At 51.2% G+C, this 19436-nt stretch overlaps 1 protein-coding gene across 10 annotated transcripts in view; it reads right to left on the bottom strand.

The window, feature by feature from the left end:
* LOC116953247 (G-protein-signaling modulator 2-like) overlaps positions 1-18429 on the bottom strand; it is a 47579-nt gene extending 29150 nt beyond the window's left edge. The window contains exons 1-5 of one of the 10 annotated variants that reach the window (XM_076074775.1): positions 18090-18415; positions 17375-17611; positions 13079-13117; positions 5226-5447; positions 1000-1135 (exon numbers count right to left, since the gene is read on the bottom strand). In XM_076074775.1, coding sequence (XP_075930890.1) covers positions 1000-1135; positions 5226-5447; positions 13079-13116 — 396 coding nt within the window. In that variant the 5' untranslated portion in view covers position 13117; positions 17375-17611; positions 18090-18415. Of the gene's footprint in view, positions 1-999; positions 1136-5225; positions 5448-7475; positions 11387-11662; positions 13020-13078; positions 13118-17374; positions 17741-18089 lie in introns of those variants that run through there. The other 9 variants (XM_076074776.1, XM_076074773.1, XM_076074774.1 and 6 more) reach the window with 9 other exon arrangements.
* Between the last annotated feature and the right edge of the window lie 1007 nt (positions 18430-19436).

A 19436-nucleotide genomic window follows, 5' to 3' on the forward strand; every position in this document is an offset into this window, starting at 1 on the left:
GACGGGCCCATGTACCGTCAAATCATGGGTGAGAACCTCCTTCCTTCAGCCAGGGCATTGAAAATGGGTCGTGGATGGGTATTCCAGCATGACAATGACCCAAAACACACGGCCAAGGCAACAAAGGAGTGGCTCAAGAAGAAGCGCATTAAGGTCCTGAAGTGGCCTAGCCAGTCTCCAGACCTTAATCCCATAGAAAATCTGTGGAGGGAGCTGAAGTTTCAAGTTTCCAAACGTCAGCCTCAAAACCTTAATGACTAGGAGAAGATCTGCAAAGAGGAGTGGGACAAAATCCCTCCTGAGATGTGTGCAAAGCTGGTGGCCAACTACAAGAAACGTCTGACCTCTGTGATTGCCAACAAGGGTTTTGCCACCAAGTACTAAGTCATGTTTTGCAGAGGGGTCAAATACTTATTTCCCTCATTAAAATGCAAATCAATTTATAACATTTTTGACATTAGTTTTTCCGTATTTTTTTGTTTTTATTCTGTCTCTCACTGTTCAAATAAACCTACCATTAAAATTATAGACTGATCATTTCTTTGTCAGTGGGCAAACGTACAAAATCAGCAGGGGATCAAATACTTTTTTCCCCTTCACTGTAGGTGCCTTTACTATGACCATGCAATGACAATGATGCAACAGTATACATGTTCCTTTTTTCATCCATATATAATATGGGCATTGTCAGGAATATTGGAAAATGAAGAACTCCACCATTGTCCAGGGAGTTGACCAACGGCGACACCCAGAATCAGAATATTTATTTATACTGGAGGAATCGAATGAGCTATGGAGCCTGCTGTATTGACCATTATAATTGTTCCATTCCGTCGAGTACGCGGTACTCACGGAAGGGCTTCGCCTCTAACCTCCCGGTGGCTTCGGTTTAACCGTCGAACGGATAAAAACCCACGAGGCGAGATCTTGAAAATAACCAACTTGACTTTGGAGTCGTGGCACCCCCGAGGTAGCGTAGCAGCATCGCGGGCCTCTCACCTTGTCGCCGGACTCGCGCGAAATGTCGAGCTGTCGCTGGCAGCAGGCGGCCGCCTCGTCGTATCGCCCCAGCGCCTTGAGTGTGTTCCCCAGATTCCCGCTCGCCTTTGCCTCGCCGACCTGGTCCGCCACCGTCCTGCACTCCGCGCCATCCGCCTGTGGTTACCGCGTGTGCGCTTTCGCTGCAGGCTGCGAGCTTGCCCATTATTCATAATTGTCTTTTTTGGTTAGATCGCCAAAATATATAAATGTGCCGTTAAACCCGCCACCACCCGACACAGCCAAATAGTCAGGTTTGTCACGTGAACTAGCACAGCGCACCGGTGTATTGGAGAACCCAGGTGGCTTAGCTCTCCAACACACCGGTGTGCTGTACTCGTGACGAATTGGCATGTTTTGTTTACGTGACAACCCTTACTACCGGACTGTGTCGGGTGATGGCGGGTTTAACGACACATTTACATATTTACACGATCTGACTAAAAAAAAACCTTCTATTATGGATGATATTGGTCGCAAAAGCCTACGTGTTAAAATTCCCCATTATTTTTTGTTCAAGCCAAGCTAGAGAACTCAGAGAAATCAGGACAGTCTAATTCGCAAGAGTGGCCCCGTCGAAGACGAGCGATTAAATGGGCGAGCAAGTCACGGTCAGTGTAGCGGGTGGCGCACTGCGCTACAAAACCCGGCGAACTGGGTTCAATCCCTGCTCTCGGTCAACACCAGTAACGATCATCTGAACCGGGGGCGATGATTGCTGCTGCTGTATGTGACATTTCAACAGAGCAATTTGTGGATAATTCTTCAAATAAAAAAAATTTCAACCAAGTGGACCCCCTATTTCAAATACCGAATGATCAAAGAGGGCAGTGGTGTTACTCATTGTTCCATGGTTTGCGATCGGTGACCGCAGTCGGCACCGTTTAGCTATTCTTAATTGTCCATTAGTGCATTAGAACGTCGCATCTCCTATGCGACGTTCTAATGTGCAGCACTAGATTCCCCACAATCATATGAGCCTTGGGTGGAGCTTATAAGCCTGCGGTAGTCTATCCACATCCATAATTGTGACTTCATTCCAGCGTTAAGTGCAGAGTTGACCCCCCAACCGCGATTCGAACTTATTATCTTTTAACCGTAAGTCAATCTTGCCGCCACGATGCCACCCAGCCAGATAATCTGCTGATGAATCGAGTTAAATGCTTTATCGGCCACTCACACAGAATCTCATCCGCAGGGTCACGATCACAGAAAGCAGAGCATTTTTGGAGTTGGTCCCATTGGGATTACGCGCACGAGTGGACGAGTCTTGTGCCGTGAACAGGTGGCCCGCCCGGTGAATGTAATGAATCGAGCAGTAAACACTGCATGCAACAAGGAACACATTCAAACACAGTCCTTTATAGGGTACGTCAACATAGCGAGTGTGTCATGGATAAGTTTTTCACCATTACCTCCAGGAAAGCCCCACTGAGCCTCAAGAAAGTTGAGGTTTTTTTTTTTTCCCAAGAGGGTCCTGCCAAGTTTTTGCAGTTAGGTTTGCGATCTTGCTGTGTCTCATCCCAATTGAGTCATTGGAAGGTCATATTTCAGTTTGGGGATGTTTGGCGAATACCGGTTACAATGGATGTTTTTAGCTCATGGCAGAGAGACGAAAAACGCAAGACATTTCCCATTCCAAGACAAACGCACGACGGAATATATTTTACGCCACAAACCCTCTCCGCAGACCACGCTGCAAACCCCGAGCAGCGGCCAACCGGCACAGACAACAAACACCGCGGTCACTGGCAAGCCGTCTGCTGCCACTCTCTGCGCCCCACAGCGACGTAACTGTGTGCGCGCTCGGGCACGTGTTTCGCAAGGCCGTAATTGGATTAATTAACACCGCCACCCGTGGAGGACAACGGGGGGAGGAGGTCTGCATGTAGCCCCAGGGGCTGGCGGTCGCGAATCTGCGCACGTCTCGACACGCCGGCTCCGCGGCACGCACCCGGCACTTCGGTGAAATATCTAATAATAATAATAATAGTCATCAGTGGATGTCATTAATGCAAACTGAGATTAATTTACGCCTTTGCAGTGTCGCGGAATAACTGCCCCGGGGGGGGGGCGATGGTAATGTCAGCGGCATTCGTTATCGGCGGGGGCCTTCTCGTTACGACAACAAGAAACGGAATTGACGGCGCTCACGCGCGTTTCCTCGACGCCATCCGCGGAATCTATCCGGCGCTGACAAAACCGTCTCTGTTTTGCCAGGGCGCGAATGAATTGAGCCGTCGTGAACTTAATCGCTGGGGTCAGACAGAAGCGTCGACTGTGGGGATTTGCAAATGCTAGCTCGCAGCCGTCGGGGCAGAGATGCGCTCTTCTAATTAACGCAATTATCACAAACGCACGTTGGTAGCGCGAAAATCTGTTTAGAAAATCCTGAAGAGCGGCAAGCACAATATCCAGATTTTCCCCCGGCATAATTAAATTGCGTATTGTTAATTTAGCTTCCTCTGGGTGTTGTTGTACGGAGATTCGTGCGTCACTCTGCTTCACTGCATTCCGTCCCGCGTTTCTAATCTGCGCATCGCGTCAAGTGCGATGGACGACTTTGAGCGCGGCAGCGCTGGACCATTTTGTGGAAAAGGGAAAAAAACGGCCGCTAAAGATGCGGATTTAAAACACGGCCGCCGTGGTTGAACCTCACAACACGGCGGAAACAATCCACGGAAAACTTTGTCAGAAAATCAACAGGATGGTTTTAGAAGGCGGAAGAGCAAGAAGGTTAACTGTAGTAGGATTGTGAGAGTTGTGAATTTTCAAGTACAATCGAACGTGCACTCCAGTTTCCTCCCCGTATGCAAATAGTCAATACAGCAGGCGCACAAACACTCTCAAGACTCTTATGAGGAGCGAGTTGTAGCGCGATGTTTGGCCCAGTCCACTTTGAACTGTACGTGAGGGGCAGGATACCGGTGAGTACGACACGGCCCAGCTGTTGGGTCTTCACCGCTTGTTGCCGGTTCGAATCCGGCAGGCCACCCTGGGTATTACTGCAGTCGTGCGTACTAACTGGAAAACAAGCGTCTTCTGCTCCGCTCACAAAGATTCGGTGACGTTATTTGTAACGGGTAGGCCATTGTGTGCCGACGTCATGGTCCGCAAATTTTCCAACTTTTGAAACATTACGCTGCAAACTACTCGATTGAGATCACGCACAGCAGCAACATCGCACACGACTGTGAAACTACTGCAGCCTGTGAAACACAGCGGCGCCTTCCTTCCCGATGATTGCCTTGCAAATTACAAGAATGATGGCGCCAATACCAAATGTACTTCTTCGTATGACTGATGCTGATGTAGAGCCACAAATACAATTTTACATTGAGGTGGTTAATGAGCCGGATTATTGTGTGGAGTGGAAGATGGCAACCTTCACGACTAATGCCATCATCAACCCAGTGATCAAACATTGATCAAAAGCAAGAGCTCAAGCCAAATGCACGGAATCATTATTATCGGGTCGCAGAGTATTGCGCTCCAGCCTGCTCCAGGCGCTCGTACACAAAAAACGCTTGAAACACAATTGGATAACGCGATGCGCATCACAACCAGAACACTTGAGACCGCCACCAATCCCCTGGCTCCCCTTTCTGGCGAATGTTCTGCCGCCAAATATCCACAGAGACATCACCCAAACTGCAAGGGAGTTGACACGTTTTCTTGCCAAGAACAACAACCAATCCACTGTCCAAGGCCGCAACAATGTCACCACACCCCCGACCCCTTTCCACGGTCACACTGACATCATCCTAGAATCTCACCCAGACCCAGAAAAAATGCTGGTGAACGGAGTGGAAAAACACGTACGTCCAAAATAAACGCCTCATTCGAGACCCAGACATCGCATCTCCTGGCTTCGGCATTCCTCGAAGACACGAGTGGCGTAACCAGCAATCGCGTCAGAACATCAACAGGTCGATGCGCATGTCTCCTTCATGAATGGAAAACTGAAGACCCAGCCACAGTCGTACGATTGTAGCCTTGCAACCCACAGAGTAAACCACTGTTGTCTGCGCGCTTTGAACGGAGGAGCAGTGCAAACTACACAAACTCTCTGCTGAAGCCCTCTCGTCGTGGCAAGCAGCAGACCTTGACATTGGCATCGAGCCCCTGAGCACACATCGCTGCCATCACTGGCAAGGAATGATTATGGTGACTGTCAGCAGACGTACCGTGCGAGCGTGAGGTCGTGTCGGTGGTACTCAAGCGCCTTCCCCAGCTCTCCCAGGTAGAAGTAGGCATTGCCCAGCTGGCTGTAGATGGCGCTGAGCGTGCGCAGGTCCTCCGTGCCCACTTGCACGGCCGCCTCGAAGAACGAGACGCCCGCCCAGAAGTCGCCCGCCTTGCACAGGCGCTCGCCCTCCAGCGCCAACTCCAGGCAGGACGCCTCCATCCTACGGGGAACAGCAGAGGAGAGGGGGGAAGGGGAGGAGGAGGAATAGGGAGGATCAGCAGGTGGTGATTAAAGAGTACCAGTGGGGTACGTTAAAAAGTCTCGCAAAACAAGATGGCAATTTTAAGACGTGGGTTTTGTCTGACAATGTTACAATCAATTAATTGATATTTGGGTTGGGCCACGTAATAAACTGGCCAAACATATGTCATAAGACCCTCCACCATTTGACAACTGTCCCGTGTAGAAGTATTGAACGTGCCAATTGCAAATTTTTCGGCTCACCAGTAAGTAAAAAAAACAATTCTAACCACCAAATGTAGTAATTAGACAGCTCAAACTTAATGGATCAAAAACTTTTACATTGGGAAATGTGCCACATTTTTCGTCGAAGGTGCACTTCTCTACTTGTTAATTTACACATTATAAGCATACGGCGTTCTTGTGTGTGACGCGTGTCCACTGAAGTATTCATGACCTGCTGACAGAGATGTCCTGCCGCACGCATCCAGAATGTGCTTCGTTCACAGATCTTATCAACCACCACGGTGCGGTAACCATCATCAATTCTCACCATCATCATCAGCCGAGGGCAATCCACTGCTGGTGGGTTAATGTCAAGCTGCCGATCAGTACCCGGGGACCGCCCCCACCCTGCAATCAGCTAGAATGTAGTCCCGGTCTCAATAAACAATCCCAATGCTGAATGCAGGCCAGGAAAAGCCGTCATCGGCTCTTGCGATCCTGCCACATCATCGTCCACGTAGCCCATGCACATACACCGAGTTCCAAGGTCCGTCTCCTGTTGGACGTGATCAACTCCTTCGGCTGCAGGTCCGTCGCTATGCTTGACCATTGCCCATCACCCCCTTCTTAGCTGCCAGGTCCTGCCCAGGCCCTCCGTCAAATGCAGGGATTATTCATCTTATTTTCCTATTCCCGTGTCATACCGTGAACCAACAGTTACCTACGCCATCACCCTCGTGAAGAATAATGACATTTAAAACATCCATGCAGGGAAAAACCAAGGGCAGGTGAGCAGATTTGTAACATCCACTCGCACCCCCCGTCATCGTGACAGCCAACAGCTCTGTGAATTTGGCCGTATGGGAGGAAGTGGTATTTAGAATTGATGGGACAGAGCTATTCCTGGTTTAGTGATGTAAACGAATGTCATGGCAACTGGAATTTGTAAAAAGAGGGTGACTTTTTTTTGCTGTTTTCAAAGTATTGACAGCAAGACCCAAAAGCAAATCCCCACTTCGCTAAGGAAATGTAAGCGAGGCCTCTGGAAAATCAACGAGAAATAGATTTTTTTTTGGGTGTGTCGTGGCATTTAAGCACGGTCACATCTGACAATTGATTTTAAAAAAGAACCTCATAATTAAGAAAACAGTATGATGCGTGTTCGGGTTGTACTGCGTGTTGTTCGGCACGATGTCTGACGTTTCGCTCCGCGTGCCGGGAACTCCAACTAAGCGCCACGAGGAGCTGCCACCCCATGGGGGGAGCGGAACGCCGGACGCCAGCGGCCCAACCCGAAAACGCGACGGAGAGCTATGGCGGCACCACGAACCGCAGTAAACCCACGCGGTGAATGTAATATCATTAATTCCCCCACAAAAATACCAGTGTGACACAAACGCTTCCAATGTAATGGCAACCTCACCGTGAAGATGAAAGAAAATGCAAAATCATAGTGCGTAGGTGAACCGTCGTGCCACCGTCTCGCAGATGGATGCGAGGTTTCCACTCCGGTTTCAAGTTGGCATGTTCCAGTGCGTATTAAGATGCCACAGCTTCTGGCTGCAGCAAGCCCGGTCATGTGCAGAGACCTACTACAGTGGCTATCCCCTAAGGGTGTCCTCGCCCATCTCACGAGTCATCAAGTACGCCATCGTCCCCGAGTGCGTTCTTCAAGAAAACTAGCAGCCTGCACGTGACCATCCGTCCGTCCGTCCGTCCCTCCAGCCAGCCAGCAAAACTTTTTTTCTATTAAAGTATGATAGTATGATAGTGTATGCTATACATTTGCATGGGATCCACATCCAGGGTGGATGACGGGAGGCGTGATGACATCAGCGCAATGCACCAACCGTTTCTCAGTGCTGCGGGTGACGTCATCATCACATACGCAGATACGCGCAGTGACTTTGTCACCACCGCGCACGTTCACCTGCATGCCAGCAAGGCAGACAGGAATCCAGGCAGGAAGCGAGACAGAATATATTTTTTTCTCATTTCGTACGAGTAGAATATATTTTTATATTATTTTTTAAAACTAGGGCACCAAAACAAAATTCAGTTCATTTTTAACAAGCAGCTAAATGGGAATCGCAGTGAAGAGCGAGGCAGGTGAAACGCCCCGTGCGCATGAGTTAGGAAAAGGCCGAGCTGCAGCTCGGCAAACACGGGAAGCGTCTCCACTAAGAGGGAGATCTAGGGGCATGCGTTGGCCTACTCTTCCAGGCTAACCAGTACGTCTCGGAGGAAACAGGTGGTAGTACCCACATTTTAGCCCATCACATGCAACCTGCCGATCGTAGCCCAACTGTAGAACACTGATTTTATACCGCTGGGTGGACAGAGGCGACAGGGCGATTTTATGAAACATGCAACATTGTTCCAACAGCCACCGAGCCGATACAGAGATGATCGAACCTTCAACCTTCGGATTGCGCGTCGAGCGTGCTCACCATTACACCGCCGAAGCAGCGTCTCCACCAGTTCCTAATGTACTGTGTTTTTACGAAGTTGATGCTTCTAGGAGACTGACAGGCAACGTGTTGACTATATTACACGAGCAAAGAGCGGCGTTGCTTGTTTATTATATATTTAAGGAATGGTTTCAGACGCTGCAACAGGAGATGCTCATAGCAATGGAAACCATAGAGGCCGTAAGAATAGCTGCACCATGTAATATTTATGAAACACTCATGTCAATTATTAATATTCGTCATCATCAGCAGTCACGATCAATCCACTGCTATCATGATTAAATCAATTCCGGTGCAGGTGCTGGGTGGATTCATATATCGCAGGACCGTCACAGATAGTGATGGCTTGAAGAGGCCTTCATCCAGCATCGTATTCATTATGGCTGTATTGAAAGATCATGATACATATTGAACCACTGAGGTATCATATATTTCAATCTCTCTACTAATGTCAAGGATGTGGATCTGTGGTTTGTCTGAGCTAGAATGAGTCACATCTGGCAAGCTTGGGCATTTGTAAGAAGGTAAACGGATTGCGCACATTTCAAAACAGCACTGGAAAACACTGCATCACGGCACGTTAAGGTAAACCCTTGCCCTATAAGACACACAGGACACCACAGGAACCAGCATATATGATGATCGAAAATCCACCACAAAGACAAAGATCTCCCAATAACGGATTGTTGGAGCAAGTGTTGTTATAGCAAGCACCTACAAAAGCCAGCCAGGCCCGCACAAGGCCAACACCATGCCCGACCACCTTTGTCTCCCCCAGTGCTGGTGAGATGTTTACACCACGAAAACAGTGAATGACACCAAAGAAACATTTCCTTCGCTCGTTAGTTTGCAGTCAATCCACTGCTGGATGAAGGCCTCCTTGCGCCGTGTTCGAGATATGGGAGTTGTTTGACCATACTTCACCACGATGGTCAGTGCGGGTTGGTAAAAGGGAAACCCAGGACCGATCCAAATATTGCTCGCCTATGGTGTTCGCTACGGCTGTAAATTGAAGTCAGACCGCCGGGTTCAAAGCGCAACGCACTAACCACTTCGCCACCATTCCACCTTTCGTATGGTCAAGCTCTTGAAATTTGAGACCAATTGGGGAACTCCAACAAGGTTGGGCAACGGCCAACATTTGAAATGAAAATAAGGAGAGCCTCGCCGCTTCTGTTATTAAACAGGACAAACGCCTGCGGTGAGGTCAAAGTTACATTTTATTCATCCGGCTTGCGCACAGTTTACAATTGCGAAATCCAGTTTCCCCACTTTTGAGACGTCTCTCGCGAAGAGCTTAGAGACAGGCCAGGGGCACTCCTTGTTTTCACCCGAATCCTTCGGCAAAAGCCAAAGAGGGCAGTGACTGAGTGCGCAGTTTTCTCCATGAATTGGATTTATTATTGGGAGTACGGGCAGCGCCACCAATATGAAAACTAAAACTTGAATTGGTTTCCCTGGGTAGTAACTCTGCCTAAAACAAACACACGCCTGCAGGCCCCGAGCTAGCATGCTGCCCTGTTCGCTCTCCTCCTCGGCGTTAGCGAGATCAACAAGCAAAACTTGTGGTGCACTACTTACTGATGGTCCTCATTCGAGAACTGCCCGGGTTGTTTACGCACGAACATCCACCAATCATTCCGAAGCCAAATAATCGACGTCGTTTCGGCAATTTGGAAATTATTTCGTGGAACGTTTACGTATCCAATGGTTACCAAAACTGGGCCAATTTTAAACAGAACCCTAGACTTCGCACGTCTGGGTCAACCTCATCTCAAAAGTTCCTTCTACAACAGAGACATCATAATCATGGGACCCTTTCTTGCCAGTATCAAAATATAACAATTGGGTTTACCCTTTCCGGCAATAAAACAGTATGTGTTAAGATGTTACAACACCAAACAGAAATCTTTTGCAAGGAATCAAGTCTGCATTAACCACACAAACTTGTGAACATGCAAACAAAAAAGGCCCCATGATGTAGCTGCTCACCCCAGCTATAAATGCCCTGACAGTGGCATTGTCTTTGTGCTTCATCATTAGACCACCTTTGCCAGTACCAAAATGTAATAATAGGGTTTTTCCCCTTTTTTTTCTGGCAACAAAACTGAAACCTTTTTACGAGGATTCATGTCTGCATTAACCACAATACTTGCAGTCAAAATGCAAACAAAAAACACACTATGATAATATATGCATTGTCCTTGAAAATGATTGGTCCACACCAAGGGATGGCTTTCTTTTGAGCCTCGACCCAATTGGTGCTCGACCAGATGACGCCAGAAAAAAGGGGAAAACCCTATTATTATATTGTCTTTGTGCTATTCGCCTTTTGTCGTTCTATGGTCTAACGCTGTTGGAGACGAGGCTCTAAAAGGCTGTCTGTGGTGTCGACCAATCAGTTTGAAAGACAATGCATCATACACTACCAGAGCATATTTATTGTTTGCATGTTCACCACAAGTATGTGTGGTTAATGCAGACATGATTCCTTGCTAAATGTTTCTATTTGGTGATTTGAACATCTTAACACCTCCTGTTTTATTGCCAGAAAGGGTAAAACCAATTCTTATAAATATCATAACAAACGCAGACCCGTCTTGACGGAGAGTCACGGGCAGCTAAGCGAGCGCCATACATGGTTGACCTGTGTACACAGCGACGACCTTAATAATTAAGAGGAAATGTCAACATGGCGCAAGTTTATGTAGACCACAATTGGACAGCGGTGCAAGACAGCAGAGTTAATTTCACGGACAAAACATTAAAATGTACAGCGGGCTTCTCAGCAAAAACACACACAGACTATGTTTTAAAGCTAATTTCATGGCACATATCATCTCGGTGTGAGCAGTCGTGTGACGGTACTGCTATGAGGGTCTACACATTTCCTATCCCCCCCCCCCCCCTGGCCAGTAGCGCAAATGAAACTGCTGCAAGTGAAGAATGTGGCCTGGTTTACATTTTATATTTCCGACTTAAGACTAAACAATATATTCATACGTGCATTCACAACTCTCATGATACAAACTCGAACGCCCCAACCCCCGACCACACACATCACCTTTCTGGCCAACTTCACCCAAGTCTGAATTGCACGTCACCCTAACAAAGCCTCAAAAGGGATCAAAACAACCCGTTTTTACAATATTCAACAACACGACCGGAGTGCACCGTTAACAATTGACCGCCACGCACAGAACAACCCACAGTGTTCCCCCCGCTGTGTGGTCCAGGGGGGCGAGAGAGAGAGCAGGGGAGGGTAAAGAGAAAGAGGGGGAAGGGAGGAAACGAGAGCAGAGTAACTCAACTAACTTAAAAACACACGCGTTTTGACAAAACGAATTCGGCGTAACACTAGCGCACACAAAAACTGTATCATCGCCTTGCTCGCTCGTTCCGGCGCGCCAAACAAAGGGCGTAACAGTACCCGACCTCCCTGGCTTTTTGCACACTCGCGTTACAAGGCCTCGCGGATCTCTTTTCAGCGGGTGCGTACCTGTATCGCAAGCAACAATGTTGCTCTTCCAGCCCAGACAGCCCCAGCGCATTCCCTCCCGCCTGCATGACCGCTCGATCTCTCGCTCGCTCTCAAAAAAGCCACGATGCTCACTTCTCTCTTTGCGAGGCCTCGGTCAAATCAGTTGGGTGTCTTTGGCGAACACGTGGCGGCGAAAGATGAAACCGGCTCCGGCGTTCCAATCGGACCGAGCTCGTCGTCGCTCAACTCGGCTCGCCGCACCCCGCGCCGGCCGCTTTAACCGAGCATCTAATGCCGTCGTGGGACCACTTCCAAAACAACCCCGCGTTGTTTTCACAGCTCCGTAAACCACAAAGTCCCGTGCGAGTGCTAAAGTACATAACGCTGACATTACAGACTGCGCCCGCCGCTGCCGCTGCCGCCACCACTCGTCCCAGCGGAAAACATTTCAAAGTAATCACCTGCGCTCGCGACAAGTTCACGCCCCTGCCCCGAGAACCTATCGGCAGCTGTGAAAACAGAGTTTGCCGTGCTAGAGCGCGACGTAGTACTTTCCAGCCGGGCTCCGCCTCCACCACCCCACCCGCCGCAAGGGCCCTACGCAGTGGGGCGGGAAGTGGCGCTGTCAATTTGAGACCCTCGTGAAAGCAGATGTATGAAAAGAAGAGAGGGGGGGAGAAAAAAAACTCCAACGGTCGCTGGGAACGCAGCAGCTGGGCCCCCGCGGTCGAGCAGATGGGTTTCATGGAGAGAGTGAGTGCGGGATGCCCAGTGGAAAAAGTGCGTGTTCGTCTCCACGTTTGTGGCGTGGGGCTTAAAAAATCGGTTCTTTGCTGTGCGTTTTTTTGACGTGGATCGGCTTGCGATCGGCGTATTTCCGCACCGCGCTTTGTTTCAGTGATTGCGTGAACGCGGAATTATCAACGCAAAGTTTGGCAGCGTTGGGACCACGCGCGATGCATTAAAACAAGAGTGAATACGAGCAAAACTCTGGACTGGTTTCGACATTCAGCGTCTCATCAGCAGTCAGTCTTTCTTACAATAATGCTGGCGAAGTGCCAGTTATTTACAGGCGAACACCCTCTCTGTGAAATACGGGTCCTTGATTTAAATGGTTACCAAAGTGAATCTTGTACTCGATTTGTCTTTTTTTCAACGGACCCCTGGTTTAATCACAGGCGGCTGTGCAGATTCAAACCCAGCATCTCAGCGGTGCCAGCTCAGCGCACTGATTCACCTGTGGCAGTCAGACAGGACAGCCCGGAGACAGCGCAGCTCAGGTATGGACCTACACGTTCATCCGTTTCATTTTTGCCTGCTGCTGCTGCACACAGCAACCTTTCAAGGTCATCAGTACAGTCCCGATACCCCACGCATGACCCGCCGCAATTGCGTTCCATGCTGTTATGACCATAAACATCGACGACGTCTTACCTCCTCAAAGCGGACACGCTACAGTTGTCTTGAAGCATGCTGCAGGACAGAGAGAGAGACGCACCGTATTAGGAAAGGTACACAATTCGCCTCCAAATCTGTGTGCAAAATAAAAACTCCCCAAACGGGCAACGTTGTTTACACTCGAGGCTCTTCGCCATGAAAAACAATAACGCGGCAATTAGTCTCCACAATAGCCACCACAGTGCATCTTCACAGACCACGACGTTGCAATTAACAGTGGGAATTAAAAGTGTTTTGTAAACATGACAGCTCAAGGCAAAGCAGTCCTGCAATTGCTTGCTAACGCCACGGACGGCAGAAGGGCCCCCACTAGAGGGAGCTCTAGAGAGCCCCACGAGAGGGTATTTGATCGCTTTGCATATATATTGCACAAATATCCTGCCACATCGGTGTGGTTTATGATTTGTCCTCATGATACAAACCAAGATGTGCCACTAGTTTGAGATCAACAACATACGTATATATGGTTTTATTCACATGGCCTATCAGAATATTTATTTACACTGGAGAAATCCAATGAGCTATACAGCTCTTTTTCACAGATGTCCAGTGAAACCCGCCCAAGAGGATGTCTGCCGCTGAGACGCAGCGATGAAATCCGCTCATGTGCGGGAGCGAGACAGATCGCCCCACCACCATGGCGACAGCTCAGGGAGGCATTCATCCAGCAGCGGATTGATCACGGCTGCCGATGACGACAGTGGTGATGGTACATCGAAATGTTATTCACGTTTCGCGTCACCGTCTGACCATCAACCGTTGATTCGGACGATGTTAGCGAGAGATATTCGAATTCTAAAACGCGACTGGGTAGTGTTAATTGCTGGGCGCCCTGAAGGGCTGTGTAATGAGCACCACTCAACGTTGGGAACGCAGCACAGGGCGCTCGGTCGTCCGCCTCGTAATCCGCGGCCACCTCCCGGGCAACAACGTCACGTCCCATCCCTTAATCCCATGGGGCGGCCCAGCTGAAATGATACGAAATGGAGCCCCCCTCTCACTTAACTACTCGGTGGCAGAGTGACTGCACTCCAGCCTGGTCCGGGCGATCGTACACAAAACCGCTAGATGCATGATTGAATAACGCGATGCGCATCGTAACCAGAACACTTGAGACCGACAAAAATCCCCTGGCTCCCTGTTCTGGAAAACTGCAAAGGAGCATCCACGTTTTCTTTCCAATGACAACCACCTACCCATCATCAGCCAATACCTCAACAATGTAACTGGCTGCCGGCTCAATTCTCGATTCCCCCTTCTGGTGTCACGCTGTAAATATCCCAGAATCTCACCCAGATCCGGGGAAAAAAAACTCTGGCGAACAGAGTGGAACAAGGCGGAAGTTCAAAAGAAACAACTCGTTCGAGACCCAAACGTCGCACCTCCTGGCTCTGACATTCCCCGAAGACACTGGTGGTGTAACTGTGGTAATTGTCAGGCGTAATACGCCGTCACCACTACTCGAAATATGTAGCTCCAGCCAGGGCCCAACAGGGGGCAATAGCGGTTTCGTCCTGTACCAAGTAGGACTGGTGGGTCAGGCAATCTGGAGGGCGGTTAGCAACCGGAGGTGGACACCCCAAATCCCCAGTCGGGGCTGGGGGATTACGTAACAATCTAGGTCCCTCCAGAAGGTTCCAGAGAGTGGGCGTGGCCAGGGACGGAGTGACCCTGGGAGCCCAATAAAAGCCAGACCCCAGAGCGGCTCCGGCAGTCAGCGTCAAGCCGAAGATCGAAGAGCTTGCCTGAAGACTAGGACCCTGAAGATCCCCGGATCCGACGTCCTTATCAGGGCCGGGTCTGAGTGGGCCAGTGGTCGAGACCCGAGGACCTTGGCTGGGTCGGGTCAGCCTCCCCTAGGTCCCGTTAGCCGGAGGGCTAAGATAGGTGGTCCCAGTGACGAGGGCACGTTAGCCCGGAGGCTATACCTCTTCAGGTCGTCGGGTAGAAGGGGCCATTACCCCTTCGTGTTAGGGACTCCGTGTGTTAATGTTATTGTTAAATAAATGTGTTACCTCCTAAGAAGACTCCGTCTCCATACAACCCACGCCATAACCATGAACTGCATCAGAACATCAACTGGCCGATGCGTACACCTCCCTCGTAAATTTTAACATTAAAGACCCAGCCACAGTGCGACTGTGGCCATGCAAGCCAAAATATTGACCATATTGTAAACTACTTTAGTCCGCTTGAATAGGCGCTCGCAAACACAGTGCATCTTTCACAGCCCCACCCCTCTAACTTGGCTCTTTGTGCCACGTCGTTTCTCAAAGGCGTTGGCGATCATGGCCTCCCATTTAGCTCTGTCCACGCAATGCATCAGATACTAACATAAGAAAATCTAATAATTACCTTCCCCATACAACCACTTTCTCAATTACCTGCTGTAACATGGGTCAGAAACATCTGGCCGAGTAATATATGGGTCAGAAACACATGGGTCAGAGTATGGAACAAAGGCTGAAAACTGCACAAAGGCGCATTAGAGATGCACGCTTAAAGTGTTTCTTTTGTATGGTGGGGGAGTTGTCAGCTATGTTGATAAGCTTAGAATTACAATAAGACAAAGAGGAATCCATGAATTAGGCTATATACACAATCGAGATACATCCTATTGCCTGTTAAAAAAGTGGGGTTTGGATTGGGCACGTCGCTAAACGGAATGATGGGTGGTGGTCGAGACTAACTCCGTGGCATGTGGTGATAGGGAACTCGCCCAAGAGGACGTCCATCGGCAGAGATGGAGCGGTGAAATCAGCTCATTAGCAGGAGCACTGTTGCATCGCTGGACCATGAGAGATTGTGACGACTTGGGGGAAGTCTTCAATTAGCAGTTGATAAATTGTGGCTGATGATGACGATAAGAGACAGACTTTAAAATGCATATATCCAAACAGCTTTGAAACCATGGCGACTACAAGTCTCACGTTCAAGGAATACCGTTGTGTTTGCACGGCCTCTTCTGCCACAAGGCATTGATCAGCTGACAAAGAGCGGTGGTGGTCACGCGTTCTACACTTGTACCCACTTTAACCTGCATGTTGTAGTTATGTCGCCATCTAGGGGACGCGGTGAAAATCCACGACACCGGTTTGAAAAAGTGGCCATATTTTCACAAAGCCAAAAGTAAATCCATCGCAAGCGCGTGTTTTAAAGCGTGCTCCCTTGGTCAACCCAGCAGCAGTATCATTGTATATGGGTGCACCACTGTTAGTCGTAAAGCGTGGGTAACTCCCACTATTTTCTTCCAAGACCTCTGGCCAACGTCGAAGAATTGGTCAAAATACCTCCTCCAAGAAGAAGGGGGCTTCCGTATCAAGCGCCCTTCTGCCAGCGGTGGTGTGCGGCGGCACTTGCGGGGTTGCACCTCTATCTAAGCCTTCACACCGCAACTCCGCCAATGTGACGTTCAGACATCTAACAGTAGCACGAGGTTTATCCCTCCTCGTCCGCTTCATCGACAAATAATTCCAGCGATGACACTGGTAAACACTGAACAGCACAGGGCATTAACACTGAACCGGCTTCTCAACGACAGCACGCTGGCACGCTCCCGTGTATAAGTCGCACTCTGTTACCCCCATTGTAAAGGCGCGGGGTGCGTCTTATAATCGGGCTAGGTGCCTGTGTCCGTGTGTTCGCGGCCTCAAAGGGGTTGGCACAGCATGGGGCACAGGTGGCACATCGGCCAGTCATCTCAGTCAGTCTACACATGGCACCTGGGTCTGCGCCCCGTGACCTCCTTGCCAGCGGGCGTTCGACCACTTCACGTGGCCTGAACGTGCACATGGCCTGGCACAAGCGCCGTGAGGACGTCACCTTAACTTCATAGCGGATGTTGTTGTGGCCTCAAAGCGGTTGTTGTGGCCTCAAAGCGGTAGTTGTAGCTGCGCTGCAACCCTGGCGACCCGAGTTCGATTTCCGCCCACGGCCAACACCGGTGACGAATATCTGAAACCGGTCCTGGACCTCCCCTAAGTCGACTCAGCCTCAAATTGAGTACCCGGTGCGGTGTGTAAAAACATCGCCACTAGGGGATACAAAGGCGGTCGGGCGTGCGTTGCTGGCCACCCACCCCCCTCGTGTGCCCCAACAGTCTGTTAGTCTATAGGGGGCGGGGATCTTTTGTTTTTCGTGGACTCAAAGTGCACCTAGCATGGCACAATCGCCGTGGTGACGTTCCCGCCACTTAGTGAATGGCGGTTGTTGTTGTTGTTGAGGCTGAACCGGTGGTGGTGGTGGTGTAGCGGTTAGCGGCACTGCACCCACCGCGAACCCGGAGCGCACGGATTCCCGCTCACGGCCACCAACGCCAGAGACGATCGTCTTGAAAGCGGGCCCTCCCCAACAGGTTGAGTCGGCCTCAACAACAACAACGACGACGACAAAGCACATCGACCACGAAGGAAGGCAACATGCGACCCGCCCTCGTGTTGTGCCGCCGCGTCCTTCAGAGTATTCGCGACTCGCCAACAGCACTCGGCGCCAACAAGAAGAGTCTTCAGGCTAAATGGAGAGAAGAGGAGGAGGAGGTGGGGGGCGATCTTTTTCTCTTTGTAGCGAGACGGTGGAGACTTTACTGACCCAAGAGCACTTGGGGGTGGGGGGGTGGTGGTCAATAAAGTTAGAGCCCTCGCAAACGCCGTCGGCGTTACCGCTCCCAACGACTACCGCTAGGCGCGACAGATTCTTGCGTGCGAGCGCTTAAAGACTGTAACCATTTTAATTAAGATTTTGTAATTTAAAAAAAAAAATAAAAAGCGAAGTTTATTATCGTGATGGCAAAGGCGCGGGGCCGTGCGATTGCCCGCTCACAGGGGTCCTCCACTCGAAGCCGCTCTCGTCGAATGGCCCTTGGCCTACTCTTCCACGCTGGTTCGACAGACGTCTTACAAGAGGTGGTGGTGGTTGGGTAAAGGGTTCCCACACCTTACCCCACCGGCGTACGTCTACCCGCGGTGTACACACTTGGGTCTGTACTCACTCTCACGTGGACACAGTTGCGGGCGGGAGGAGAAGGGGGGTGGGGAGCAGCGAGCGAAGCGCCTCTACAAGAACTTCGCACTCGCGTCGCGACTGCCGCGCCCGGAGATCGAAGCAGAAGCGACGCGGCCTCTCCCTTGGCCTTTGCACGTCGAACGTTGCCGAAACCACCCCCCTCACCTCACGACGCCGCGGCGGAGTTATCGCGGGGTTCTAATGAGGCCGACATCGCGGTGTGGGCGCGCGTTGGGGGGAGTCGCCGTCGACTCGTCGCGGTCGCCTTCGTACCCGGCCGAAGTTGAGCGGCGGTCGCTTCCCCCCTCGCAGCCCCCTCCCCCTCGCAGGCCCCTCCCCCTCGCAACCCCCTCCCCTCGCAGGCCCCTCCCCCTCGTAACCCCCTCCCCTCGCAGCTCCCCCTCGCATCCCCCCCATCGTAGGCCCCCCCTCGCAGACCCTCCCCCCCCTCGCAGGCCCTCCCCCCCCCTCGCAGGCCCTCCCCCAGGCCCCTCGCTGCCCCCCCCCTCGCAGGCCCTCCCCCCCCCTCGCAGGCCCTCCCCCAGGCCCCTCGCAGGCCCCCCCCCCCTCGCAGGCCCCCCCCCTCGCAGGCCCTCCCCCCCCCTCGCAGGCCCTCCCCCAGGCCCCCCCCCTCGCAGGCCCCCCCCTCGCAGGCCCCCCCCCCCTCGCAGGCCCTCCCCCCCCTCGCAGGCCCTCCCCCCCCTCGCAGGCCCTCCCCCCCCTCGCAGGCCCTCCCCCAGGCCCCCCCCCTCGCAGGCCCACCCTCTCGCAGGCCCTCTCCTCGCAGCTCCCCCTCGCAGCCCCCACCCCCTCGCAGCACCCCCCCCCCCGCAAAGTTATATACGAGTTGAGGGGGGTGGGGAGGGAGGGACGACGACCCGTCCGTCCAATGGGAACGCGCCGCTCGCGTCACGCGCCCGCGCTTCGGCCAATAACGGAGCGAGCCTCGTCCTCGAAGTCTTCAAAACACAAACGGACCCCCCCACCCGCCCCCACGCCGCGCGCGCGCGCGACCGCAATCGGAAACGTAGCAAGCGGCGAGCGCTCTCTCCAGCTGCCACCGCTCGTCCGCACACGTTAAATCGAGATTGTAGGTGGCAAGGTGACCTGTGAACTAAGACGGTTTACCCCGTATTCTTGTGCGGGGGAAATTGAGTTTAGATACGGGCAAAATAAAAGTGTTGTCAATTTGTTTGTGTTTCTCCCTTGTGATGGGACTTTGTAGGATGAACGTTGAGATTTATAAGGACACGGGGTGATCAATAAGGTATGTAATCAGGTAGGTGTGGGTTAAAGCCATGAATGACAACGGTTACATCGCCGCCACTTAGTG

The sequence above is a fragment of the Petromyzon marinus genome, chromosome 50, assembly GCF_048934315.1.
Source record: "Petromyzon marinus isolate PM22_M1 ecotype Great Lakes invasive population chromosome 50, UKy_Petmar_22M1.pri1.0, whole genome shotgun sequence".
Classification (NCBI taxonomy): domain Eukaryota; kingdom Metazoa; phylum Chordata; class Hyperoartia; order Petromyzontiformes; family Petromyzontidae; genus Petromyzon; species Petromyzon marinus.